A 23,145-nucleotide genomic window follows, 5' to 3' on the forward strand; every position below is an offset into this window, starting at 1 on the left:
CAGGGACATCTTTATATTAGCAACTATTAATTATGAGCTTATATGGTGTTAAAGTTAAGGGACATCACCCTGGGCGGGGTGATCCTCAGTAGGGGATAAAAAGGGGAAACACCATCTTGAGAACTGAGTGTGTTTCCTTGCATATTACTGTAAGTGTAAACTCCAGATCCTTATTAAACAAACTAACCTCAGATCAAAGAAGATTCCTGTATGAAGATAGGGCAGAATTCCCTAACAATCCATCTTCCTCTTAAAGGGAAAGTAATCTAAAAAATAACTGAAAGTAATCAGACTACGTTACTGAGTTACTTTATAGTTACTTTACTGATGACACTTTTAGATAGGTAACTAGTAACTAACGGATTACATTTAGAAAGTAACCTACCTAACACTGGATACAGTATAAAGGTCTCTCCATGGGTGGGAGATAGACATTTAAGATGATAAACTCTCTCTTTATATTACTGACTTGATTGACTGACTGATCCATTCATCCTTCCATCCCTCCTCAGCCTTCCTCTCCTCTGAAGACCCAGTGAGGGTGGAGCTCAGTCTGAGAGCTATTGAGAGACTGGTTAGGAAGAACACTTCTACAGCCAGAGAGGTGAGAGTTCACACATGGTTTAGATGGTAAATATTTATGTTCCCTTGGGAATAGAGATATGCATCTGTTGGTCACAGATACTCTGGCAATTCCGAACACAATGCCCATCCTGGCAGATGTAAACCTAATTTGAGCACATTGTGACTTTTGTGCATCCAGACCTAATGCAGCTTGGAGTGATCAGATGACAGAAGTCACATTTAGGTGCCAGGTGTAACTGAGGCCATAGATGCTCCATATCCATTACTTTGAGTGTTTTATATAATATGACTAAATGGAGGACAGAAACCTCCCGTGGAGCAGAAGGGCAAAAGCTCGCTTGATCTTGATTTTCAGTATGAATACAGACCGTGAAAGCGGGGCCTCACGATCCTTCTGTTGCAGGGGCAGTCAAGAAATGGAATAGCAAGGCCACAGAACATGACATAAGCAGAGCTGTGGGAGACCACCTAGAGCCCCTGGTAGAGCCGGGGGTGGTGTTTACCACTCCACCAGCAGAGCTGTGGGAGACCACCTCAAGCCCCTGGTAGAGCCGGGGGTGGTGTTTACCACTCCACCACACCTTCAGCAGGCTGGAAAAGTGGGATTGATCTGGTCGATCCATTTGTTTGTTTCAGTTTTCAGTAGTTGAATCATTTGACGAATTGTTGATTTCAACATTTTTCATTTTCAACAAAAAATGCACTGGATTGGTTAAAGTCGGCAATTGGGTTAATTTGTTTTGTAATATATTCAAATCAAACCAAGCTTTATTTATACAGCACATTTCAGACATGGATGCAACACAATGGGCTTCACAGGAAAAAACTAATAAAAACAGATGAAAATAAAAACAGAAATATTTACTACACAACAAACATAGGAGGAAAAAATAAATAAATAAACAAACTAAAGAATAATAAATAAAAACTGAAAGACTAATGAGCATTCTAAGGAAATGACATTGATTAAAATAGTAAGAATAGGATGTAATATCCAACACAAAATATGAACTTCTTTTACTACATTGTTAGTAAACAATATAATTCAGTTAGTCGCATAAATTATTGTGATTACTAAATGTTACATTACATTGAAATATTATGAAATATAAAATATAAAAACCGAATATACACCCCTTTGTTAATATGTATTGGCAATAATTCACTTAATGGTGAGGCATGGAATAATAAAACATGTATTTTTTGTCAGGCTGGATGTTTGAAATATGAGGTGATTTGAGTCATGCTTCTTCAGTAGTGGAATAAAGACAATTAGCACTTGAATGTTGTCAAGAAATACTGGAGTGATGTCAGATTGTTAATAAAAATTGATTATATTTATTATACTGCGTCCATGTGTATAGGCTGCAAGTACGTTGAAATTAAGTCGTTTTCAAGTCATTGAAAAAAACGAAATCTTTTCAACTTTCAACTACAACGTAGTCTTTTCATAACGCAACACTTTTTGTCAGTCACTTTTTGTTAATCACATAAACAGTACTCTTTCATTTCAATCCATAGCTGAAATCAATAGAACAAGGCAAACATGCAGGGTTCCTTCATTATGACATCATTATCCTACTCCTATTACATTGTGACATCATTATCCTACTCCTATTACATTGTGACATCATTTCATTGATATAACGTATCTCTTGTCACATTGATCACAGCTATGATATTTCTCTCCTGTGTGTGTTCTCTGGTATGATTTTAAAAAAAAATCCTGATCAAAGAAAACTCTTTCCACAGTCAGAGCAAGTGGTAAAATTTATTTCCTGTGTTTTCTCTGGTGCAAAGTCAGCTTTCTAGATTCAGTAAAACTCTTCCCACATTGAACAACAACCTTCATGTATGAATTGTCTGATGTTTAACCAGAGATCTTTTATCAGAGTATCTCTTGTCACATTGATCACAGCTATGAGGCTTCTCTCCTGTGTGTGTTCTCTGGTGTGATTTTAAAAGTCCTGACGAAACAAAACTGTTCCCGCAGTCAGAGCATTGGTAAGGTTTCTCTCCTGTGTGTATTCTCTGGTGTACTATCAGGCTGCTTAAGTGCCTAAAACTCCTCCCACATAGATCACAGCTATAAGGTTTCTCTCCCGTGTGTATTCTCTGGTGTGATTTTAAATGTCCTGACAAAACAAAACACTTCCCACAGTCAGAGCAGCTATAAGGTTTTTCTCTTCTATGGATTCTCTGATGTATTTTTAGGGTTGCTAAAGAGGTGCAACTCTTCCCACAACCAGAGCAGCAGTGAGGTTTCTCTCCAATGTGTTTTCTCTGGTGTACTTTTAGTGTATCTGATCTTGAGTATCTCTTCCCACAGTCAGAGCAGTGGTGAGACTTCTTCCCTGTGTGAATTCTCTGGTGTGCTTTTAGTGAATCTGATCTTGAGTAACTCTTCCCACAGTCAGAGCAGTGGTGAGATTTCTTCCCTGTGGGTTTCCGCTGGTGTTTCCTGAGGTGTTCTGATCTGGAGAGACTCTTCTCTGCCTCGTCAGCTTCATGATGTAGATGAGGCTCCCCAGAGGATCCACGATTGTCATGTCTTTCTCCTGTGTGAACAACAAAGTTAGACAGATGGTTAAAGGCCCACAACAGCAGAAATTCACTGTTTATTTTAGCTAAAAGGTGATGCCCATGTCATACAACAATATACGTCTGTAATGAATATTTAAATGCTTTTATAAACTTATTTGACAATTATCTTAACAAGACAGTCAAGTGAGCAACAATAGACATATTTCGTCTTATTGTTTTCACAGTAGTATAGAGGATGATTCTAGGCTATAAATACATTTTTGAAGTTGCTGAAACCCTAAGCAGTGTGTCAGATTACTTTTGGTCTATTGTTGTACAGCTACAGTGCTGCTCTTTGTTCCCTCTACATTAATCCTTAGGAAACATATTATTTAGAAAATGAATACTTTCACCAAATTTCCTAAATGGATTATCTGAACATTATCTCACCAGCTTCCCCCATTAGGCAAACTATTAACAGTATTTATCTCACCGGACGCAGTGCGCGCTAACCAAGGGGGCCAGGTGCACAGTGTTTCCTCCGACACATTGGTGCGGCTGGCTTCTGGGTTGGAGGCGCGCTGTGTTAAGAAGCAGTGCGGCTTGGTTGGGTTGTGCTTCGGAGGACGCATGGCTTTCGACCTTCGTCTCTCCCGAGCCCGTACGGGAGTTGTAGCGATGAGACAAGATAGTAATTACTAGCGATTGGATACCACGAAAAATTGGGGAGAAAAGGGGGTAAAATTATATATAAAATATTAAATAATCTTTAAAAAAAATGAGCATGTGTCCCAATCAACATTAACAGCAGAACACAACTGGCCAGCTCAGACGGTTGTGATACAGCCCGGAATCGAAAGCGGGTCTGTAGTGACGCCTCCAGCAGTACCATAGGCCGCTGTGCCCTCTAACGCAGCTATAAAAAGGTGATACACTTAGAATCCCATTCAGGGCAAAAAGGCATTCAAACATTTTGGTTTTCACACTTTCTCTACATGAATCCTTGGGAAACATATTTAGAAAAGGAATACTTTTCACCAAATTGCCTGAGAGCATATTTCTGTCCTGCCCTTTGAACCCGGACATGTTTATAAACAATAAAAATAAAAAAAAATAAAAAAAAGTCATTCTAAGCTGTATAAACCAATAACATGAATTGACGCCCAAGTCCAAGCAACAAGCTCAGAGTACAAAGACAAAATACCTGAAGTATTACTTGTTCACCCTCGACCATCTCCTTCTACTGGTAGACAGATTACAGAAAAATAGGTTAAAACATGAATTAATGAATGTCCTATAGCTTGTTATTGTTATTGCCTGTTGACTGCGGTACTAAAATGCCCTGTTCATACTTAACCTGCTTCCATCCCAACAATGGCAATGCAGACAAGATAACTAGCTAGATTTAGCCAACATTTAGCTTCATGATTACCAGCTAGCTAGATGTAAAAGGTATTCATCTAGCTAGCCAGCTAGTTGAACAAGCAAATAAACTACCTCAATCTGTAACCCAATAGCTAGCTATTTAGCGATCATTTAATAAAGTCTAGCCAGCTAGCCAGCCAAATTAGCATGTGTCCCGATCAACATTAACAGCAGAATGCAACTGGCCAGCTCAGCTAGCTGTCTTAACGTTGCTTCATCACGCAACGAGACATCTGTAAACAACGGCAAGCTTTAATGGTACCTGTATGCAACTGTCTAGCTAGCAATGAAAATTACTTTGTTGAGACCATAACGTATGTACCTGTAGGTATCTTGGCATTTCAACTGTAGACTCGTACTGGTGTATGGATTATGATGATTCACAGCAGACTGAAACCCTTTCTGAATAATCCTTCCCCCTTAGTACAACCAGTTCAGACTGCTTTATCCACAGTAGAGAGAGCTGTGTTGATACCAGCAGCCGTACTCAGGACAACCAGTTCAGACTGCTTTATCCACAGTAGACAGAGCTGTGTTAATACCAGCAGCTGTACTCAGTACAACCAGTTCAGACTGCTTTATCCACAGTAGACAGAGCTGTGTTAATACTAGCAGCTGTACCCAGGACAACCAGTTCAGACTGCTTTATCCACAGTAGACAGAGCTGTGTTGATACCAGCAGCCGTACTCAGGACAACCAGTTCAGACTGCTTTATCCACAGTAGACAGAGCTGTGTTAATACCAGCAGCCGTACTCAGGACAACCAGTTCAGACTGCTTTATCCACAGTAGACAGAGCTGTGTTAATACCAGCAGCTGTACTCAGTACAACCAGTTCAGACTGCTTTATCCACAGTAGACAGAGCTGTGTTAATACCAGCAGCTGTACCCAGGACAACCAGTTCAGACTGCTTTATCCACAGTAGACAGAGCTGTGTTGATACCAGCAGCCGTACTCAGGACAACCAGTTCAGACTGCTTTATCCACAGTAGACAGAGCTGTGTTAATACCAGCAGCTGTACTCAGGACAACACTGGTATTGAAAGATGTAGCAACACTTTGCATGTAGTTCATGATGACAATATTAGTAAATCCAATGGATCTTTGAAATCTCCACGGTAACAGAGAGCAGGATGTGCCATTTGACAGAGAAGCCTCGAGTCACAGAATGGACTCTCTTTCTCGTGAATGTCCCAGCCCCCTCATGATCTCAACCAATCATGTCTATGCTACATTCTGTATTTTCTACATGTCTAAACAGCTTTGTGAAATCACATTGTATTTATATTTCCAGATAACATAATAGTTTGTTATTAAAGCACATGAAAGTTCACATGTTCAAGGAGGAATTTCTGCCAAAAAAAATACATTTTGATTAAAAAAATACTACTATTATTTATATTTTCAAATGCCTCTCATGTGAAGCAGCGGCGTGCGACGTAGACCCAGCTTTCTGTAAACGGATCACACGCGACCGACCGGCTCGGATCACACGTGACCCACCGGCTCGACTCTGTCTCATGTAGCAACATTAGAAATTGTGTTTTTAACATTGGATGAAAGTAGAGACTCAGGGCTAGAAAAACTCTAGGCTGTAATCGCTACCAAGTGTGCTTCAAAACAAAGTATTGAGTAAAGGGTCTGAATACTGTTTATGTGATATATCAGGTATTCTGGGGGGTATTGTATGTAGATTGATACGAGGGGGGAAAAATGTATTTAATTCATTTTAGAATAAGGCTGTAACGTAAGAAAATGTGTCGACTGAATGGGGGTCAGACATTATATCATTATGACATCACAAGGAAAATCTACACTGTCAGTTATAGAAAGACCCATTTACTACATAACCATTGATTCTTGAAGAATATAACTTATAAATGCCTCAAATGTTTCAACTGTCTTACCCGACCAGAAACCAAAACATAAGCTCGTATAACTCCACCGTTTGTAAACAAACACTGTAGAGCCTCGGAATCTGGTTAAAACGATAATGTTGACCTTATGGATGGCCAGTCCTTGTATTCATAGTGTAGTGAATTCAGGGGGTAGCCCTGAGCTGAACTCAAACCTGGGTCCACTGACTGTCACACCAACACCTTATAACTGTTACACCAAGATGTCTGAACTTCTTGACGAGGTCACTAGGTGTTGGGTTAAGGTTTCAAATGCTTTCTCTATGAATTGCTAATAAGATGATAATGGGGCTGGAGAAATGTAACTATTCTCAAATTCATAAACAGACCTATGGATACCAGGACTGACCATGCATGATGTCAACATTATAGTTTTAACCATGTTGAGGCTATACAGTGTTGATTTACATTGTTTCTAAACATTGGAGTAAAACAAGCTTATTTGGGGTTCTGATGGGATACAACAGTTGAACTAAGCTCATGAGGCATGTGTTATATTCTTCAAGAATCAATGGTTATAAAATAAATAATTTAAAAGTCACAATATGGATGTAGTAATTGCAGATTCCCCCTTTAACACCACGTATCAGTTCAACAACTGCAGAGTTTGTGCCTCTGTTTTTAAGACAGTACTTACTAGTGTTAATCAGGGAACGGTTTCTCAAAACCATTTCACGGCTAAGTTCATCGTTAGAACCATTGGATGCCTTAAGATGTGTTTGCGAAACCGGGCCCAGATATCCAGTTTCCTCCTCTTCTTCCTTCTCCTTTTTCGATGTGACAGTCATCTCCCCCGCCTCCTCTTTCACTCCAAAAACTGCATCCTCCTCCTCTTCTTTCACTGAAACGTCTTTGTCTTCTTTCAAGGCAATAGCCTCACTCTCTACTTGTTTTTGTATTGAGACATTCTCCTCCTCTTTCACTTCTTCTTTTACTGTAACATCTTCCTCTTTAACTCTGAACGCGTCTTCCTCTTCTTTCTCTGTAACGTCGTTCTCTTCTTCTTTCACTGTAACAGCCTCAACCTCTACTTCTTGTTTTAGTAGTGTGACATCTTTCTCTTCCTTCTCGTCTTTCACGAGAACTTCTTTCTCCGTCCAGCAGACCTCCTCTCCTTTAGCAGGAGGAGAGTAGCTTGGTGAGCTCATTGTCGGGGATGTTAGATAGCTAGGCTAATGCTAACTTAACCAGCCAGCTAGATGACCAATAACAACACCGTAAATATGAAAGTAAATCGGATAACTAACTAGACGAAAGAAACGGGTTTAAAACACAGTGGCTATACGAAAGCCTCTAAAGAGATTTATTGGTTCGTCTATTTTGGCTAGCAAGCTACCGAGGTGGCTGACTGACTGTTGTTGCTGTTGAAAGAAGCGTTCCGTCCACTAGTTTATACGTCACACTAGCAGCATCGCCTTAAAGTCGCACAGCTTTTTGTTGACTGGAGCGGGTAACGCAGTTGAGTAAAATGTATATTTAATTTTCTGACAAAAAGTTTAAAAAGTAGGAATCATGAGTTTTTACTCACCAGTGTAACAACATAGTGTGGGTAAATATTTAGTAAATTAATTGTAGTCACGATGTGGTTACCTATTAAGTACAAACAGTTATTTTTTTGCGTTATTACATATTTATTGCACTTATTTCCCTATATCTTCTAAACTACCCACAATGCACTATTTTGCAAGGTCAAATTGATCTACTCTGTGGTTCCGAGGTCGTTGCTATGGTAGCTAGCTCAAGATAGCTAACGTCAGCCACACCTCATGCTCTTCACGGACTGTGTGGCCAAAGATTTAACTAACACAAGATAGACCAGAACCGATCCTTTCCAATGGGAGTAAAGTAGTAGTGGGCAGAGCCAAACGTTTGATCAATGAGAAAATCAGCAGAATGTCGGCCAGAATCTATCTGGCAACTTCTTCTCCCAATCGGCTTCCTCTCATCCCCATATGTAGTAGTGAGTGGAAAACGCCAACCGGATGTTTCACATTTATTCCTCAGGTGAAATATCTGGCTCACTGTTCTATCTGTAGTGTGGTTGTGTTATTAGGTGGTGGGCCGAAGCAGAAAAGAGTGAAATTAATGGGTCTCAGTCGAGGGAGGACCTGCATTTTTGTATATGACAGTAAAATATTGTTATGACTATAACATTTGTTGTCACCTTCAATTATTGCACATTTTCTCATAAAAAGTATATTTTAACACTGTCTGTCTGTTCAGGCAAATTTGCCGAACTCCTAAACGTGGAACCAATCAGAGGTCCCGTACAGACCCCTCGTGATGTAGGCAGCCAATGGCCTGCTTTTATCTACGATGTAACTACAGCCTCTTGTAAAAACGTGAGCTGCTGTCTGATGAAGAGAAACAGATATATCTAGCTCCCAAAGACTGAAATTAGATAAATATATGTTTTAGAGTGCATTTAAAATATTTAGCGGCAATAATAATTATCTGGATAGTATGAAGAGGGAACTCCACCATTTATCCAATGTATTGAAAGCTAGCCAATGTTACAGTTTGAATAGCCTAGCCAGCTACTGTACATGTCCATTTGTGTTTCATTAACTAGCTATCCATGTCAGTTAATATCATTTTGAATCATATTTAGATTTGTTTAACACTTTTTCATTACTACATGATTCCATGTGTTATTTCATAGTATTGAAGTCTTCACTATTATTCTACAATGTAGAAAATAGTCTAAATGAAGAAAAACCCTGGAATGAGTGCGTGTCCAAACTTTTGACTGGTACTGTATGTAAATGTGATAAAGTTTTAATTTAAAAATATATATAAATTCGCAAAAAATCTACAAATCTGTTTTTGCTTTGTCATTATGGGGTATTGTGTGTAGATAGATGAGCATTTTTTAAATGTTTTAATACATTTTAGAATAAGTCTGTACCATAACAAAAAGTGGAAAAAAGTCAAGGGGTCTGAATACTCTCAGAAGGCACTGTCCAAAAAGTAGCACATATTAGGGGAAATTATATTTATGTACATATATTTATTATTTATTATTATTTATCATTATGGGGTATTTTGGGTAGATTGATGAGGATTATTTAAATAAATAAAAAATTATAGAATAATTTGTTGATTAATAAGACCCGTTTAGAAAAATAACATAATAATATGTGGGGAAATTATATTTATGTACATATACATATTTATTATTTTTATGATATTTCAAACGCACTGTACATAGCACATATTCTCAGTCTCTAACTGTGCATCTCTTATCTCTAGGTTAACTCAATCATTTAATGCTAAGACATCAATTGCAAGATATTAGCTCCTTGTTCCTCAGCCTTTTAATAATTGCATAATGGTAAACCTACGGTAGTCACTTGCATCTTATAGTATTCTGAGTGGTGACGGACGATAGGCTCACAACTTTGGCTATATACACTGGATTCTATTATGGGCCCTATAGCATTCACATGGTAATGGAGTCAGATTGATGAATGTAGTTTATTATTATTATTCAACACCATTATCATCTCTATAGTATTCTGAGTGGAGGCGAGGCTCACAACCTAAATCCTCTGGATATGATTATGGGCCTTATAGCATTCACATCATTATTACACATCTACAAAATGGAGACCCCTCATCCTCAGTCAATGGGGATTTCCACCAACCTACATAATGGTTGGATAATTTCCACCAACCTACATAATGGTTGAGTCATTTCCACCAACCTACATAATGGTTGGATCATTTCCACCAACCTACATAACGGTTGGATCATTTCCACCAACCTACATAACGGGTGGATCATTTCCACCAACCTACATAATGGTTGGATCATTTCCACCAACCTACATAATGGTTGGATCATTTCCACCAACCTACATAATGGTTGGATCATTTCCACCAACCTACATAATGGTTGGATCATTTCCACCAACCTACATAACGGGTGGATCATTTCCACCAACCTACATAATGGTTGGATCATGTCCACCAACCTACATAATGGTTGGATTATTTCCACCAACCTACATAATGGTTGGATCATTTCCGTCAGCCTACATAATGGTTGGGTCATTTCCACCAACCTACATAATGGTTGGGTCATTTCCGTCAACCTACATAATGGTTGGGTCATTTCCACCAACATACATAATGGTTGGATCATTTCCACCAACCTACATAATGGTTGGATCATTTCCACCAACCTACATAATGGTTGGGTCATTTCCACCAACCTACATAATGGTTGGGACATTTCCGTCAACCTACATAATGGTTGGATTATTTCCACCAACCTACATAATGGTTGGATCATTTCCGTCAACCTACATAATGGTTGGGTCATTTCCACCAACCTACATAATGGTTGGATCATTTCCACCAACCTACATAATGGTTGGATCATTTCCAAACTAATTGGTGACTCAGCCAGTTGATAAGTATTTCTATATTACACTATAATTTCAACATGTTCAACAAAAATGTACTGGATTGGTTGAAAAGTGATAAACTTAGACAGAATATTTAGACACAGTGGAAGATTTACTGAATTTATGTTTTTCATTAAAAACAACATTTTGTTTTTTTCAATGTAACTTTTATTGAACTAGGCAAGTCAGTTAAGATTACATTATTATTTACAATGACTGCCAACACCGGCCAAACCTGGACGACGCTGGGCCCATTGTGCGCCACCGTATGGGACTCCCTATCACGACCGGTTGCGATACAGCCTGGATTCGAACCAGGGTGTCTGTAGTGACGCCTCAAGCACATGTTTTGCAAGAGTGTTGATTGGTCAGTCATTGGGTTAATTTGTTTTGCAATATGTTCAAATCAAATCAAGCTTTATTTATACAGCACATTTTAGACATCCTGCTTCACAGGAAAAAAACGAAATGTATATTTACTACACAACATGAGGATAAAAAAACGAAAGAATAACAAAAAATGAAAGACTAATGAGCATTTTAAGGAAATTAAAAGAGTAAGAATAGGATGTAATATCCAACCAAAAATAAGCTTGTTTTCCTACATTGTTAGTTAACAATATTATTGTGCCAAAGAATGGTCAAATAATTCCGATGACTAAATGTTACATGAAATGTAAATATTTTGAAATATCAAACCGAACACACACCCATTTTAATATGTATTGGCAATAATGACAATAGTATTTTAAACTTTCACTTAAAAAACAAAAAATAGATTAGACTCGGGCATAGTCCTAATAAAAAAAAAAAACGTTAAAAAAAATTGTTGCTATTTTGGAGGAGCAGTTTTAATAACTTGTCCAAATCAATAACCAATATGCAGAAATAGTTTGTGATATTGAAAACATAAACATAAAATGTACTATCTACAAACATGTTCCACAATAGGAATCATGTTACTTGTATTTTTTTTAAACGAGCATCTTATAAAACTGCGCCAAAAACACTGTTGTTTTGACAACTGGCACTAAATCGATTAGGGGGGAAATCAGGTTGTGTGCTGTTGAAAAAAAAAAAACACATGGAAATGGGAGATATCTTTTACCTCACTGGTTAGAGGACAACCTCCAGAAGACAGTCAGCTAAATTGAGCGATGCATTTAAATTTAGGGGTCCCCAAAACGAAGAGAAATGCAACACTTTTTTGTCATCGCTCATATCGATAGAACTTTGAAATCAATTGTGTCAAGAGGAGGGAGATGAGGTTGCACGTCCTGTTAAAACTAACAGCTCAAACACCCACACGGAATCTGGGACTAATGTGTACATCCCTGGTTAGAGGACAATTTGTAGAAAACAGCTCGCTACATTTTGAAGTGTTGCATTTTGATTCAAGTGGGTCACCAACGTGGTAAGTGTAACACAGCTCTTTTTGTGTTAGTCACTTTTTGTTAAATCACATAAATAGTACTCTTCCATTTCAGAGCCTGGATTTTCCCCCTGAGGCTAATATCCATATCATGTTGAAATCAATAGAACAGGGACAAATGTTTAGGGTTCTACATTGTGACATCATTAAAATACTCCTTCTACAATGTTAAAACATTCTACATTGTGACATTTTATTGATATCATGAAACAACTTCATGTATGTATTTTCAACATTTTACCAGCATCTCTCTTTCCACATTGATCACAGCTATAAGAATTCTCTCCTGTGTGTGTTCTCTGGTGTGATATCAAGATGTTTGCCTGAGTAAAACTCTTCCCTCATTGATTACAGCTACAAGGTTTCTTTCTTGTGTGTCCGCTGGTGAATAGTCAGATGGCTAGATGAAGTAAAACTTTTCACACATTGAGCACAGCTATAAGGTTTCTCTCCTGTGTGTGTTCTCCGGTGTATAGTCAGACTGCTAGATGTAACAAATTTCTTCTCACACTGATCACAGCTATAAGGTTTCTCTCCCGTGTGTGTTCTCTGATGTACCTTCAGGCAGCTTGAGTGAGTAAACCTTTTCCCACATTGATTACAGCTAAAAAGTTTCTCTCCAGTGTGAATTCTCTGGTGTAATTGTAATGTATATAATTTTGAAAAACTCTTCCCACAGTCAGAGCAGCTATAAAGTTTCTCTCCAGTGTGAATTCTCTGGTGTGATTGTAATGTATATAATTTTGAAAAACACTTCCCACAGTCAGCGCAGCTATAAGGTTTCTCCCCTGTGTGTATTCTCTGGTGTGTTTTCAGGCTGCTTGGAACATTAAAACTCTTCCCACATTGATCACAGCTATAAGGTTTCTCTCCTGTATGGATTCTCTGATGTCTTTTGAGGTCTGCTGAAGAGGTGAATCTCTTCCCACAGTCTGAGCAGCAGTAAGATGTCTCTCCTGTGTGAATTCTCTGGTGTACTTTCAGTGAATCTGATCTGGAGTAACTCTTCCCACAGTCAGAGCAGCGGTGAAGTTTCTTCCCTGTGGGTCTCCGCTGGTGTTTCTTGAGGTGTTCTGAGGTGAAGAGACACTTCTCTGCCTCGTCAGCGTCATGATGTAGTTGAGGCTCCCCAGAGGATCCACAATAGTCACGTCTCTCTCCTGTGTGAACAACAAAGTCAGACAGATGATTAAAAGGCCCACAACAGCAGAAATCCACTGTTTATTTTAGCTGAAAGGTGATGCCCATGTTGTAGTACAACAATTTACGTCTGTAAGGAATGTTCAACTTCTCTAGGATAGGGGGCAGCATTTTCACGTTTGGATGAAAAGCATACCCAAATTCAACTGCCAGCTACTCATCCCCAGAAGATAAGATATGCATATTGGTAGTAGATTTGGATAGAAAACACTCTGAAGTTTCTAAAACTGTTTGAATCATGTCTGTGAGTATAACAGAACTTATTTAGCAGGCGAAACCCAGAGGACAAACCATTCAGATTTTTTTTTTGAGGTCACTCTCTTTTCAATGATATTTCATTGGGAAACCAGATTTCTAATAGACTTGCTTGCAGTTCCTACCGCTTCCACTGGATGTCAACAGTCTTGAGAAATTGGTTGAGGTTGTTCCTTTGTGTAATGAAGAAGTACGGCCATCTTGAATGAGAGTCACATTAAGTGTCCTGTTAGAAGCGCGTGAGCAGAAAGCTGGCTAGAGTTGGTTTTAATCCTGCATTGAACACAGGTCATCCAGTCTTCAACTTTATTTATTATTAACGTTAAAAAATACATAAAGTTGTATTACAAAAGTAGTTTGAAATTTTGGGGCAAAGTTTACAGGTAACCTTTGAGATATTTTGTAGTCATGTTTGAGCAATTTGGAAGCAGGGTTTTTCTGGATCAAACACTCCAAATAAATGGACATTTTGGATATATATCGACGGAATTAATCGAAAAAAAGGACCATTTGTGATGTTTATGGGACATATTAGAGTGCCAACAACAGAAGCTCGTCAAAGGTAAGGCATTAATTATATTTTTATTTCTGCGTTTTGTGTCGCGCCTGCAGGGTTGATATATGCTTCTCTCTTTGTTTACTACGGTGCTATCCTCAGATAATAGCATTGTTTGCTTTCGCCGAAAAGCCTATTTGAATTCTGACATGTTGGCTGGATTCACTACCAGTGTAGCTTTAATTTGGTGTCTTTCATGTGTGATTTCACGAAAGTTGGATTTTTATAGTAATATATTTGAATTTGATGCTCTGCATTTTTACTGGCTTTTGGCCAAGTGGGACGGTAGAGTCCCACATATCCTAGAGATGTTAAATGGTTTTACAAACTTATTTGACAATTGTCTTAAAATAACAGTCAGTGATCAACAACAGTCATATTTAGTCTTATTTTTTTCTCTCACTTTAGTAGTAAATTTAATGATTCTAAAAAAATAAGTTATTACAGAAACTCTAAGCAGTGTGCCAGACAGCTTTTGGTTACCAATATTGGCCCCTTTCTGTGTTTCCTAAAATTTTCAGCACGAGGGCGATGCGCACGCAATTTGGTTTCAGAAACTCCTCCCTGAGAATGCAGAAACTCCTCCCTGAGAATGCAGAAACTCCTCCCTGAGAATGCAGAAACCGTTAGTTATGGATGTAGTATATTTGCGTGGAGCAAAAAAATGGAGACATTGTGAAAAAACTACAATGTATTCAGAATATTACCACAGATTATCAGAGCAAGATCAGGATGCTACTCAAGGAAACTCACATTAAGCTCTGGTGTCGCTATTCACTAATTCACCACAAAGTTCTGACAGCAAAAATAGCCTCCATTTCCAGGTTGTTTATGAGTGCATTTCACACTACTTTTGGATTATAATTGTAAGGCTCATTTGAGTGTCCTGCTTAATATGTGTTATTGTCGCAAATCAACTACTTTAAACTTTTTTTTAAAAACACTTCAAATCAGTAAAATGCTATTGGCTAGCTTTGTTACCAGCCTAGCATTAGCATTCAATGAGCCTGTAAATGAGCATTAGCATTAAAGCTAACAAATGCGTGTCCAAAACAGGTATTTTGCAACTATCACAACCAAATATTATCTTAGCGACTGTTCAAGCAATAATCAAAACAACAATTGTAAGCCTATGACAACCCCAAAAAGTAACAACCTGGTAAATCTAGACTGTTGAATGGTCCCAGATGGTGAACAGTTTATTTACAAGTAATAACCTGGTAAATCTAGACTGTTGAATGGTCCCAGATGGTGAACAGTTTATTTACAAGTAATAACCTGGTAAATCTAGACTGTTGAATGGTCCCAGATGGTGAACAGTTTATTTAGAAGTAATAACCTGGTAAATCTAGACTGTTGAATGGTCCCAGATGGTGAACAGTTTATTTAGAAGTAATAACCTGGTAAATCTAGACTGTTGAATGGTCCCAGATGGTGAACAGTTTATTTAGAAGTAATAACCTGGTAAATCTAGACGGTTGAATGGTCCCAGATGGTGAACAATTTATTTAGAAGTAATAACCTGGTAAATCTAGACTGTCGAATGGTCCCAGATGGTGAACAGTTTATTTAGAAGTAATAACCTGGTAAATCTAGACTGTTGAATGGTCCCAGATGGTGAACAGTTTATTTAGAAGTAATAACCTGGTAAATCTAGACTGTCGAATGGTCCCAGATGGTGAACAGTTTATTTAGAAGTAATAACCTGGTAAATCTAGACTGTTGAATGGTCCCAGATGGTGAACAGTTTATTTAGAAGTGATAACCTGGTAAATCTAGACGGTTGAATGGTCCCAGATGGTGAACAGTTTATTTAAAAGTAATAACCTGGTAAATCTAGACTGTTGAATGGTCCCAGATGGTGAACAGTTTTTTAGAAGTAATAACCTGGTAAATCTAGGCTGTTGAATGGTCCCAGACGGTGAACAGTTTATTTAGAAGTAATAACCTGGTAAATCTAGACTGTTGAATGGTCCCAGATGGTGAACAGTTTATTTAGAAGTAATAACCTGGTAAATCTAGACTGTTGAATGGTCCCAGATGGTGAACAGTTTATTTAGAAGTAATAACCTGGTAAATCTAGACTGTTGAATGGTCCCAGATGGTGAACATCAGTTATTTTCCCTCACGGTGACCGTTGTACTTGTTTATGACGTGACTCTGAGTCATCGGGTTGCCATGGACTGCATGGGGTGTTTTGGTTTCACTCTGGGTTGAGTAGACACACAGCGAGGGGACAAAGTCTCTCCTATTTCAGTGGCTGATAATAAGGGGGCGATCCAGGATTGGTCCATTTTGGTTTTAAACTAATGCTTTACTGTATACGAGTCTTTATATTAATAAAGAGGACAATGTGGGACATTGGGGACACATTTCTAAATGATGGGAAACTAAAACACATTTCATGCAGTTCCACATATGAACTCACAGGGACAGAAGACTTTATACACTGAGTGTACAAAACATTATGAACACATTTACATTTAAGTCATTTAGCAGACGCTCTTATCCAGAGCGACTTACAAATTACAAAACACCTGCTCTTTCCATGACAGACTGACCAGGTGAATCCAGGTGAAAGATATGATCCTTATTGATGTCACTTGTTAAATCTCATAAAGTTATATAAGTAACTAAACTATTTGGATGCCAGATATCCCAGCTCATTATGTTATATAATCAACTAAACTATTTGGAGGCCAGATATCCCAGCTCATAAAGTTATATAAGCAACTAAACTATTTGGAGGCCAGATATCCCAGCTCATTAAGTTATATAAGTAACTAAACTATTTGGAGGCCAGATATCCCAGCTCATAAAGTTATATAAGTAACTAAACTATTTGGAGGCCAGATATCCCAGCTCATAAAGTTATATAAGCAACTAAACTATTTGGAGGCCAGATATCCCAGCTCATAAAGTTATATAAGTAACTAAACTATTTGGAGGCCAGATATCCCAGCTCATTAAGTTATACAAGTAACTAAACTATTTGGAGGCCAGATATCCCAGCTCATTAAGTTATATAAGTAACTAAACTATTTGGAGGCCAGATATCCCAGCTCATAAAGTTATATAAGTAACTAAACTATTTGGAGGGCAGATATCCCAGCTCATAAAGTTATATAAGCAACTAAACTATTTGGAGGCCAGATATCCCAGCTCATTAAGTTATATAAGTAACTAAACTATTTGGAGGCCAGATATCCCAGCTCATAAAGTTATATAAGTAACTAAACTATTTGGAGGCCAGATATCCCAGCTCATAAAGTTATATAAGTAACTAAACTATTTGGAGGTCAGATATCCCAGCTCATTAAGTTATATAAGTAACTAAACTATTTGGAGGCCAGATATCCCAGCTCATTAAGTTATACAAGTAACTAAACTATTTGGAGGCCAGATATCCCAGCTCATTAAGTTATACAAGTAACTAAACTATTTGGAGGCCAGATATCCCGGCTCATTAAGTTATATAAGTAACTAAACTATTTGGAGGCCAGATATCCCAGCTCATTAAGTTATACAAGTAACTAAACTATTTGGAGGCCAGATATCCCAGCTCATTAAGTTATATAAGTAACTAAACTATTTGGAGGCCAGATATCCCAGCTCATAAAGTTATATAAGTAACTAAACTATTTGGAGGCCAGATATCCCAGCTCATAAAGTTATATAAGCAACTAAACTATTTGGAGGCCAGATATCCCAGCTCATTAAGTTATATAAGTAACTAAAAATGCTACTCAGTTTGCTGCACAAAAACAAATGTTGATCCAGGAAGTGATTCTCTGCTGTTACCAAAGCTTGATCTTGGAAGCAGCTACCCACTAAGCTAACAAGCTACTAAATTAGTCAACCAAAAATGAACAACTGCAGAGCATCTAAAACATGTTTTAGACAGTTGACTTAAGTTATAAGATATCTAGCTGGCAAACATTTAGTTAGGATACTGTAGCTAGATCACCTGGCGCATGTTGCACAACAGTGAGTGACTCACAAGGCGCCGGTCTCTAGTTGTCTGTGAACAAACACCACGTGACTGGGGACTACCGGTAAGCTTTATAATGACATTATGCAACAGGTGAAATGGAGAATGCAATCTTCTTTATCTCCTAACATATTGCACAATTCAAGGTTCATACGGTCATGACAATCCTTGACAATTCATGGAATTATCAAATGTATTTATTTTAGGAACAGGAAAAAAAAACTTTGGGGGGGGGGAGAGTTGGCCGTTGCTCAAGGAAAGAGAGAGAGAGTGAGTAAGAGCAGCAGCAGGTAGGACAAGTGTATACGTGGTCCCGTGTGGTCAGTTGGTAGAGCATGGCGCTTGCAACGCCAGGGTTGTGGGTTCATTCCCCACGGGGGGGACCAGGATGAATATGTATGAACTTTCCAATTTGTAAGTCGCTCTGGATAAGAGCGTCTGCTAAATGACTTAAATGTAATGTAAATGTATAAAATGATAGAGAACAGACTAACTAGGTAGCCAACTCAAAACTTGTTATGTATATACTTCCAGTTGATTTGGGCATCCAATGTATATCTATAATGTATGGGACATTGCAACTCAATACATGCTAGTCAGCCTGCAAAGTAAATACTTATAAAAAGGTAGCTTAGATAAATATAACTAAACAAGAAAAGGATACATTTCCTGAAGAAAATGTGTGGGCTTGCGTCATCTGAATATAAAGATGTGTAGCCATGTGACCTTTGATATATCAAAATATATCATGGATCAGAAAACCAGTCAGTGTCTGGTGTGACCACCGTTTGTCTCATGCAGCGCGACACATCTTTGCATAGAGTTGACCAGGCTGTTGATTGTGGCCTGTGGAATGTTGTCCCACTCCTCTTCAATGGCTGTGCGAAGTTGCTGGATATTGGAGGGAACTGGAACACGCTGTCGTACACTGCAATCCAGAGCATCCCAAACATGCTCAATGGGTGGCATGTCTGGTGAGTATGCAGGCCATGGAAGAACTAGGTCATTTTCAGCTTCCAGGAATTGTATATCCCGATCCTTGTGATGTGAGGCCGTGCATTATGATGCTGAAACATGAGGTGATGGCGGCGGATGAATGGTAACGACAACGGGCCTCAGGATCTCGTCACGGTATCTCTTTTGCTTTCAAATTGCCATCGATAAAATGCAATTGTGTTCTTTGTCCGTAGGTTATGCCTGCCCATACCATAACCCCACTGCCACCATGGGAAACTCTGTTAACAACGTGACATCAGCAAACCACTGGCCCACCCAACGCCATACTGGTACGCATCCCTGGTGAAGAGCACACCTCTCCAGCAGGCCAGTGGCCATCGAAGGTGACCATTTGTCCAATGAAGTCGGATACGACACCGAAGCTGGAGTCAGGTCAAGACCCTGGTGAGGACGACGAGTACGCAGATTAACTTCCAAGAGATGGTTTCTGACAGTTTGTGCAGAAATTCTTTGGTTGTGCAAATCCCCCGGTTTCATCAGCTGTCCGAAGACGATCCCACAGGTGAAGAAGACGTAAAGTGGGTTGATCTTGGGATGGCGTGGTTACACGTGGTCTGCGGTTGTGAAGCTGGTTGGACGTACTGTCAAACTCTCTAAACGTTTCTAAAAGGGGCACCTTGTCCTTGTGACATTAAAAGGCCACTCTCTAAAATGTGCAGTTGACACACAACAACATGCCACAGATGTCTCTAGTTTTTGAAGGAGCGTGCAATGGGCATGCTGACTGCAGCCATGTCTACCAGAGCTGTTACCAGAGAATTTAATGTTCATTTCTCTACCATAAGCCGCCTCCGTCATTTTAGAGAATTTGGTAGAATGTCCAACCGGCTTCACAACCGCAGACCTAATGTAAACACGCCAGCCCAGGACCTCCACATTCGTCTGAGACCAGCCACCAGGACAGCTGATGAAACTGGACTATTTCTGTTTGTAATAAAGCCATTTTGTGGGGAAAAAAACGTATTCTGATTGGCTGGGCCTGGCTCCCTAGTGGGTGGGCTTATGCCCTCCCAGGCCCACCCATGGCTGCACCCCTGCCCAGTCATGTGAAAGCCATAGATTAGGGCCTAATGAATTTATTTCAATTGACTGATTTCTTTATATGAACTGTGACTCAGTAAAATTGTTCAAATTCTTGCCTGTTACATTTATATTTTTGTTTAGTATTTGAGTGTCCCGGATTTATTTTTACTATGTTACGTCTAGTCTGTGAGACCAGGCTGTAAACCCAGGTAGTTGTGATCAATATGATGAACCCGTTTTCCACAACATTTAAAGAACCTGTTGATAGAAAACAGTGTGAATGTAATAAGGACAATGGACTTTACTCAGGAGTCATTTAACTAACTGGTAGCGTTTTCATTTGACTTAGAAAGAGTAGGACCACATCGATTTCTATTGATTGTAGCAATATACCTGAGAACACAGCGTTTAAGTCAGTCAGTAATCTCATGTCAGACTGAGACATTCACTTGACGTCCGGGTAATCCAATCTTCTCTCCATCAATAAATGCAAAAGGACAGCTGAAAGATGCTCTCTTCCCTAACCTTTATTTATTGTTTTGGGAGACGGGGTTCCATCCTCCCCGGTAGATGGCCTGGTGTAGACCTTTAGGGTCAAAGTAGTGGGATGGCCTGGTGTAGACCTTTAGGGACAAAGTAGTGGGATGGCCTGGTGTAGACCTTTAGGGACAAAGTAGTGGGATGGCCTGGTGTAGGATCCTTTAGGGACAAAGTAGTGGGATGGCCTGGTGTAGGATCCTTTAGGGCCAAAGTAGTGGGATGGCCTGGTGTAGACCTTTAGGGCCAAAGTAGTGGGATGGCCTGGTGTAGACCTTTAGGGTCAAAGTAGTGGGATGGCCTGGTGAAGGATCCTTTAGGGATGGCCTGGTGTTGGATCGTTTAGGGCCAAAGTAGTGGGATGGCCTGGTGTAGGATCCTTTAGGGATGGCCTGGTGTAGGATCATTTAGGGTCAAAGTAGTGGGATGGCCTGGTGTAGGATCCTTTACGGATGGCCTGGTGTAGGATCATTTAGGGTCAAAGTAATGGGATGGCCTGGTGTAGACCTTTAGGGTCAAAGTAGTGGGATGGCCTGGTGAAGGATCCTTTAGGGATGGCCTGGTGTTGGATCGTTTAGGGCCAAAGTAGTGGGATGGCCTGGTGTAGGATCCTTTAGGGATGGCCTGGTGTAGGATCCTTTAGGGCCAAAGTAGTGGGATGGCCTGGTGTAGACCTTTAGGGTCAAAGTAGTGGGATGGCCTGGTGTAGAATCCTTTAGAGCCAAAGTAGTGGGACGGCCTGGTGTAGACCTTTAGGGTCAAAGTAGTGGGATGGCCTGGCTCACAAGTGGTGCAACGGTCTAAGACACTGCATCTCAGTGCTAGAGGTGTCTCTACAGACCCTGGTTCGATTCCAGGCTGTATCACAACCAGCCATGACCGAGAGTACCATAGGGCGACGCACAATTGGCCCAACATCGTCTGGGTTTGGCCGGGTAGGCCGTCATTGTAAATAATAACTTGTTCTTAACTGACTTGCCTAGTTAAATAAAGGTTAAATAAATAATACATAAATAAAAAGGTTAATTTATGGCCAAAGTATTGGGATTGGGTGGTGGGTTTTGGGGGATAGTGTATAGGTAGGTGCAGGGTTAAATGGTGGTGCAATTTAACATTTTCCCTTTACCAGTTGTCAAATTGTGTAACACCCCTCGAAAGGCAGCAATACAACGTCTAGTCACAAGACCAAGACTTGGCCCTGATTGTAACAAAAACCATATATGGCCGATTTGATTGTGGCTCCGTTACTGTGGCTTTGTCCTTTACTTCAACAACTGCATTGTGCTTCTGGTTTAAGACAGTAAGTTACTTACTGGTGTTAATCAGATCCTCCTCCTCTTCTTCTTCTTCTTCTTCTTCTTCCAATATACTAGTTATCGCTCCCTCCTCTCCAAAATCTGAATCCTCCTCTTTCTCGTCCTCTTCCTCTTTCACTGCAACATCTTCATCCTCTTTTGTTACTGTGACATCCTCCTCTTCCTCCTCTTCTTTCACGACAACGTTCAGCCACAGACCCTCTTTCTCCGTCCAGCAGACCCCCTCTTCTTTAGCAGGAGGAGAGTAGCTTAGTGAACTCATGGTCCGGGATGTTAGCTAACAGTTAGCTAGCTAGGCTAGTGCTAACTTAACCAGCCAGCTAGCTACGTTAGCTGACTAATAACAACGTAAATATGAAATTAAATGGGATAACTAGCTAGACGACAGAAGTGAGTTTTAAACACAGTGGATAATATACATGAACTAGTCTAGAGCTTCAATATTTCAGCTAGCAAGCTACCGAGGTGGCTGAACATTATCATTGAACTATAAAAGAACATGGCTGACTAGTTGGCATGTCACTAGTTATTACACCCACAATGTCAACATTGACCATCGTAAAAATATATGAAAACAAACATTATATTTTTTGTCTTCATTTAAGGTTAGACATAAGGTTAGGTTTAAAAATCTGATTTTAATAAGAGAATTTGTAGAATTGAGAATTGGGCGAGGTTTAGGCATAATTATGACTTTGTGACTGTGGTAACTAGTGACGACCGACTAGCTGTTGTTGTTTAAAGAAGAGTCCGATTCACCACCACGTCACATTCTGGCAGACTTGCCTGAAACACCCACAGCGCCCTCTGCTGATTGGAGTGGGTAACGCAGTTGAGGGAATGTTTTATTTAATTTTCTTACAAAAAGTTAAAACTATTTCAACGATTGGTTTTATTTCATTTTCATTTCTCTCTCTTTGACCCTCTCTCTCTCCCTCTCCCTTGGACCCTCTCTC

The 23,145-nt window shown here is 39.5% G+C and overlaps 3 protein-coding genes across 3 annotated transcripts in view; 1 reads left to right on the forward strand and 2 right to left on the reverse strand.

Annotated features, from left to right (window-relative positions):
- LOC129839882 (zinc finger protein ZFP2-like) overlaps positions 1–23,145 on the forward strand; it is a 274,220-nt gene that overhangs the window by 196,417 nt on the left and 54,658 nt on the right. The window lies entirely within an intron of this gene.
- On the reverse strand, positions 1,298–7,858 carry LOC129839912 (zinc finger protein 664-like). Its single transcript, XM_055907630.1, has 2 exons — positions 7,088–7,858; positions 1,298–3,143 (listed from the first exon to the last, which is right to left on the reverse strand). Exons 1-2 carry the CDS (start codon positions 7,596–7,598, stop codon positions 2,434–2,436), a joined length of 1,221 nt encoding a protein of 406 aa, XP_055763605.1. The 5' UTR covers positions 7,599–7,858; the 3' UTR covers positions 1,298–2,433.
- On the reverse strand, positions 9,914–22,851 carry LOC129839925 (gastrula zinc finger protein XlCGF17.1-like). Its single transcript, XM_055907649.1, has 2 exons — positions 22,187–22,851; positions 9,914–13,454 (listed from the first exon to the last, which is right to left on the reverse strand). Exons 1-2 carry the CDS (start codon positions 22,449–22,451, stop codon positions 12,649–12,651), a joined length of 1,071 nt encoding a protein of 356 aa, XP_055763624.1. The 5' UTR covers positions 22,452–22,851; the 3' UTR covers positions 9,914–12,648.

Source organism: Salvelinus fontinalis, chromosome 40 (genome assembly GCF_029448725.1).
Source record: "Salvelinus fontinalis isolate EN_2023a chromosome 40, ASM2944872v1, whole genome shotgun sequence".
NCBI lineage: Eukaryota > Metazoa > Chordata > Actinopteri > Salmoniformes > Salmonidae > Salvelinus > Salvelinus fontinalis.

Coding starts and splice junctions, on each gene's coding strand:
- LOC129839925 (XM_055907649.1), bottom strand. CDS start 22,451: ATGAGTTCACTAAGCTACTCTCCTCCTGCTAAAGAAGAGGGGGTCTGC. Junction 13,455..22,186: donor GGAGGATCTGATTAACACCA/GTAAGTAACTTA, acceptor TTGTTCACACAG/GAGAGAGACGTGACTATTGT.
- LOC129839912 (XM_055907630.1), bottom strand. CDS start 7,598: ATGAGCTCACCAAGCTACTCTCCTCCTGCTAAAGGAGAGGAGGTCTGC. Junction 3,144..7,087: donor CCGTTCCCTGATTAACACTA/GTAAGTACTGTC, acceptor TTGTTCACACAG/GAGAAAGACATGACAATCGT.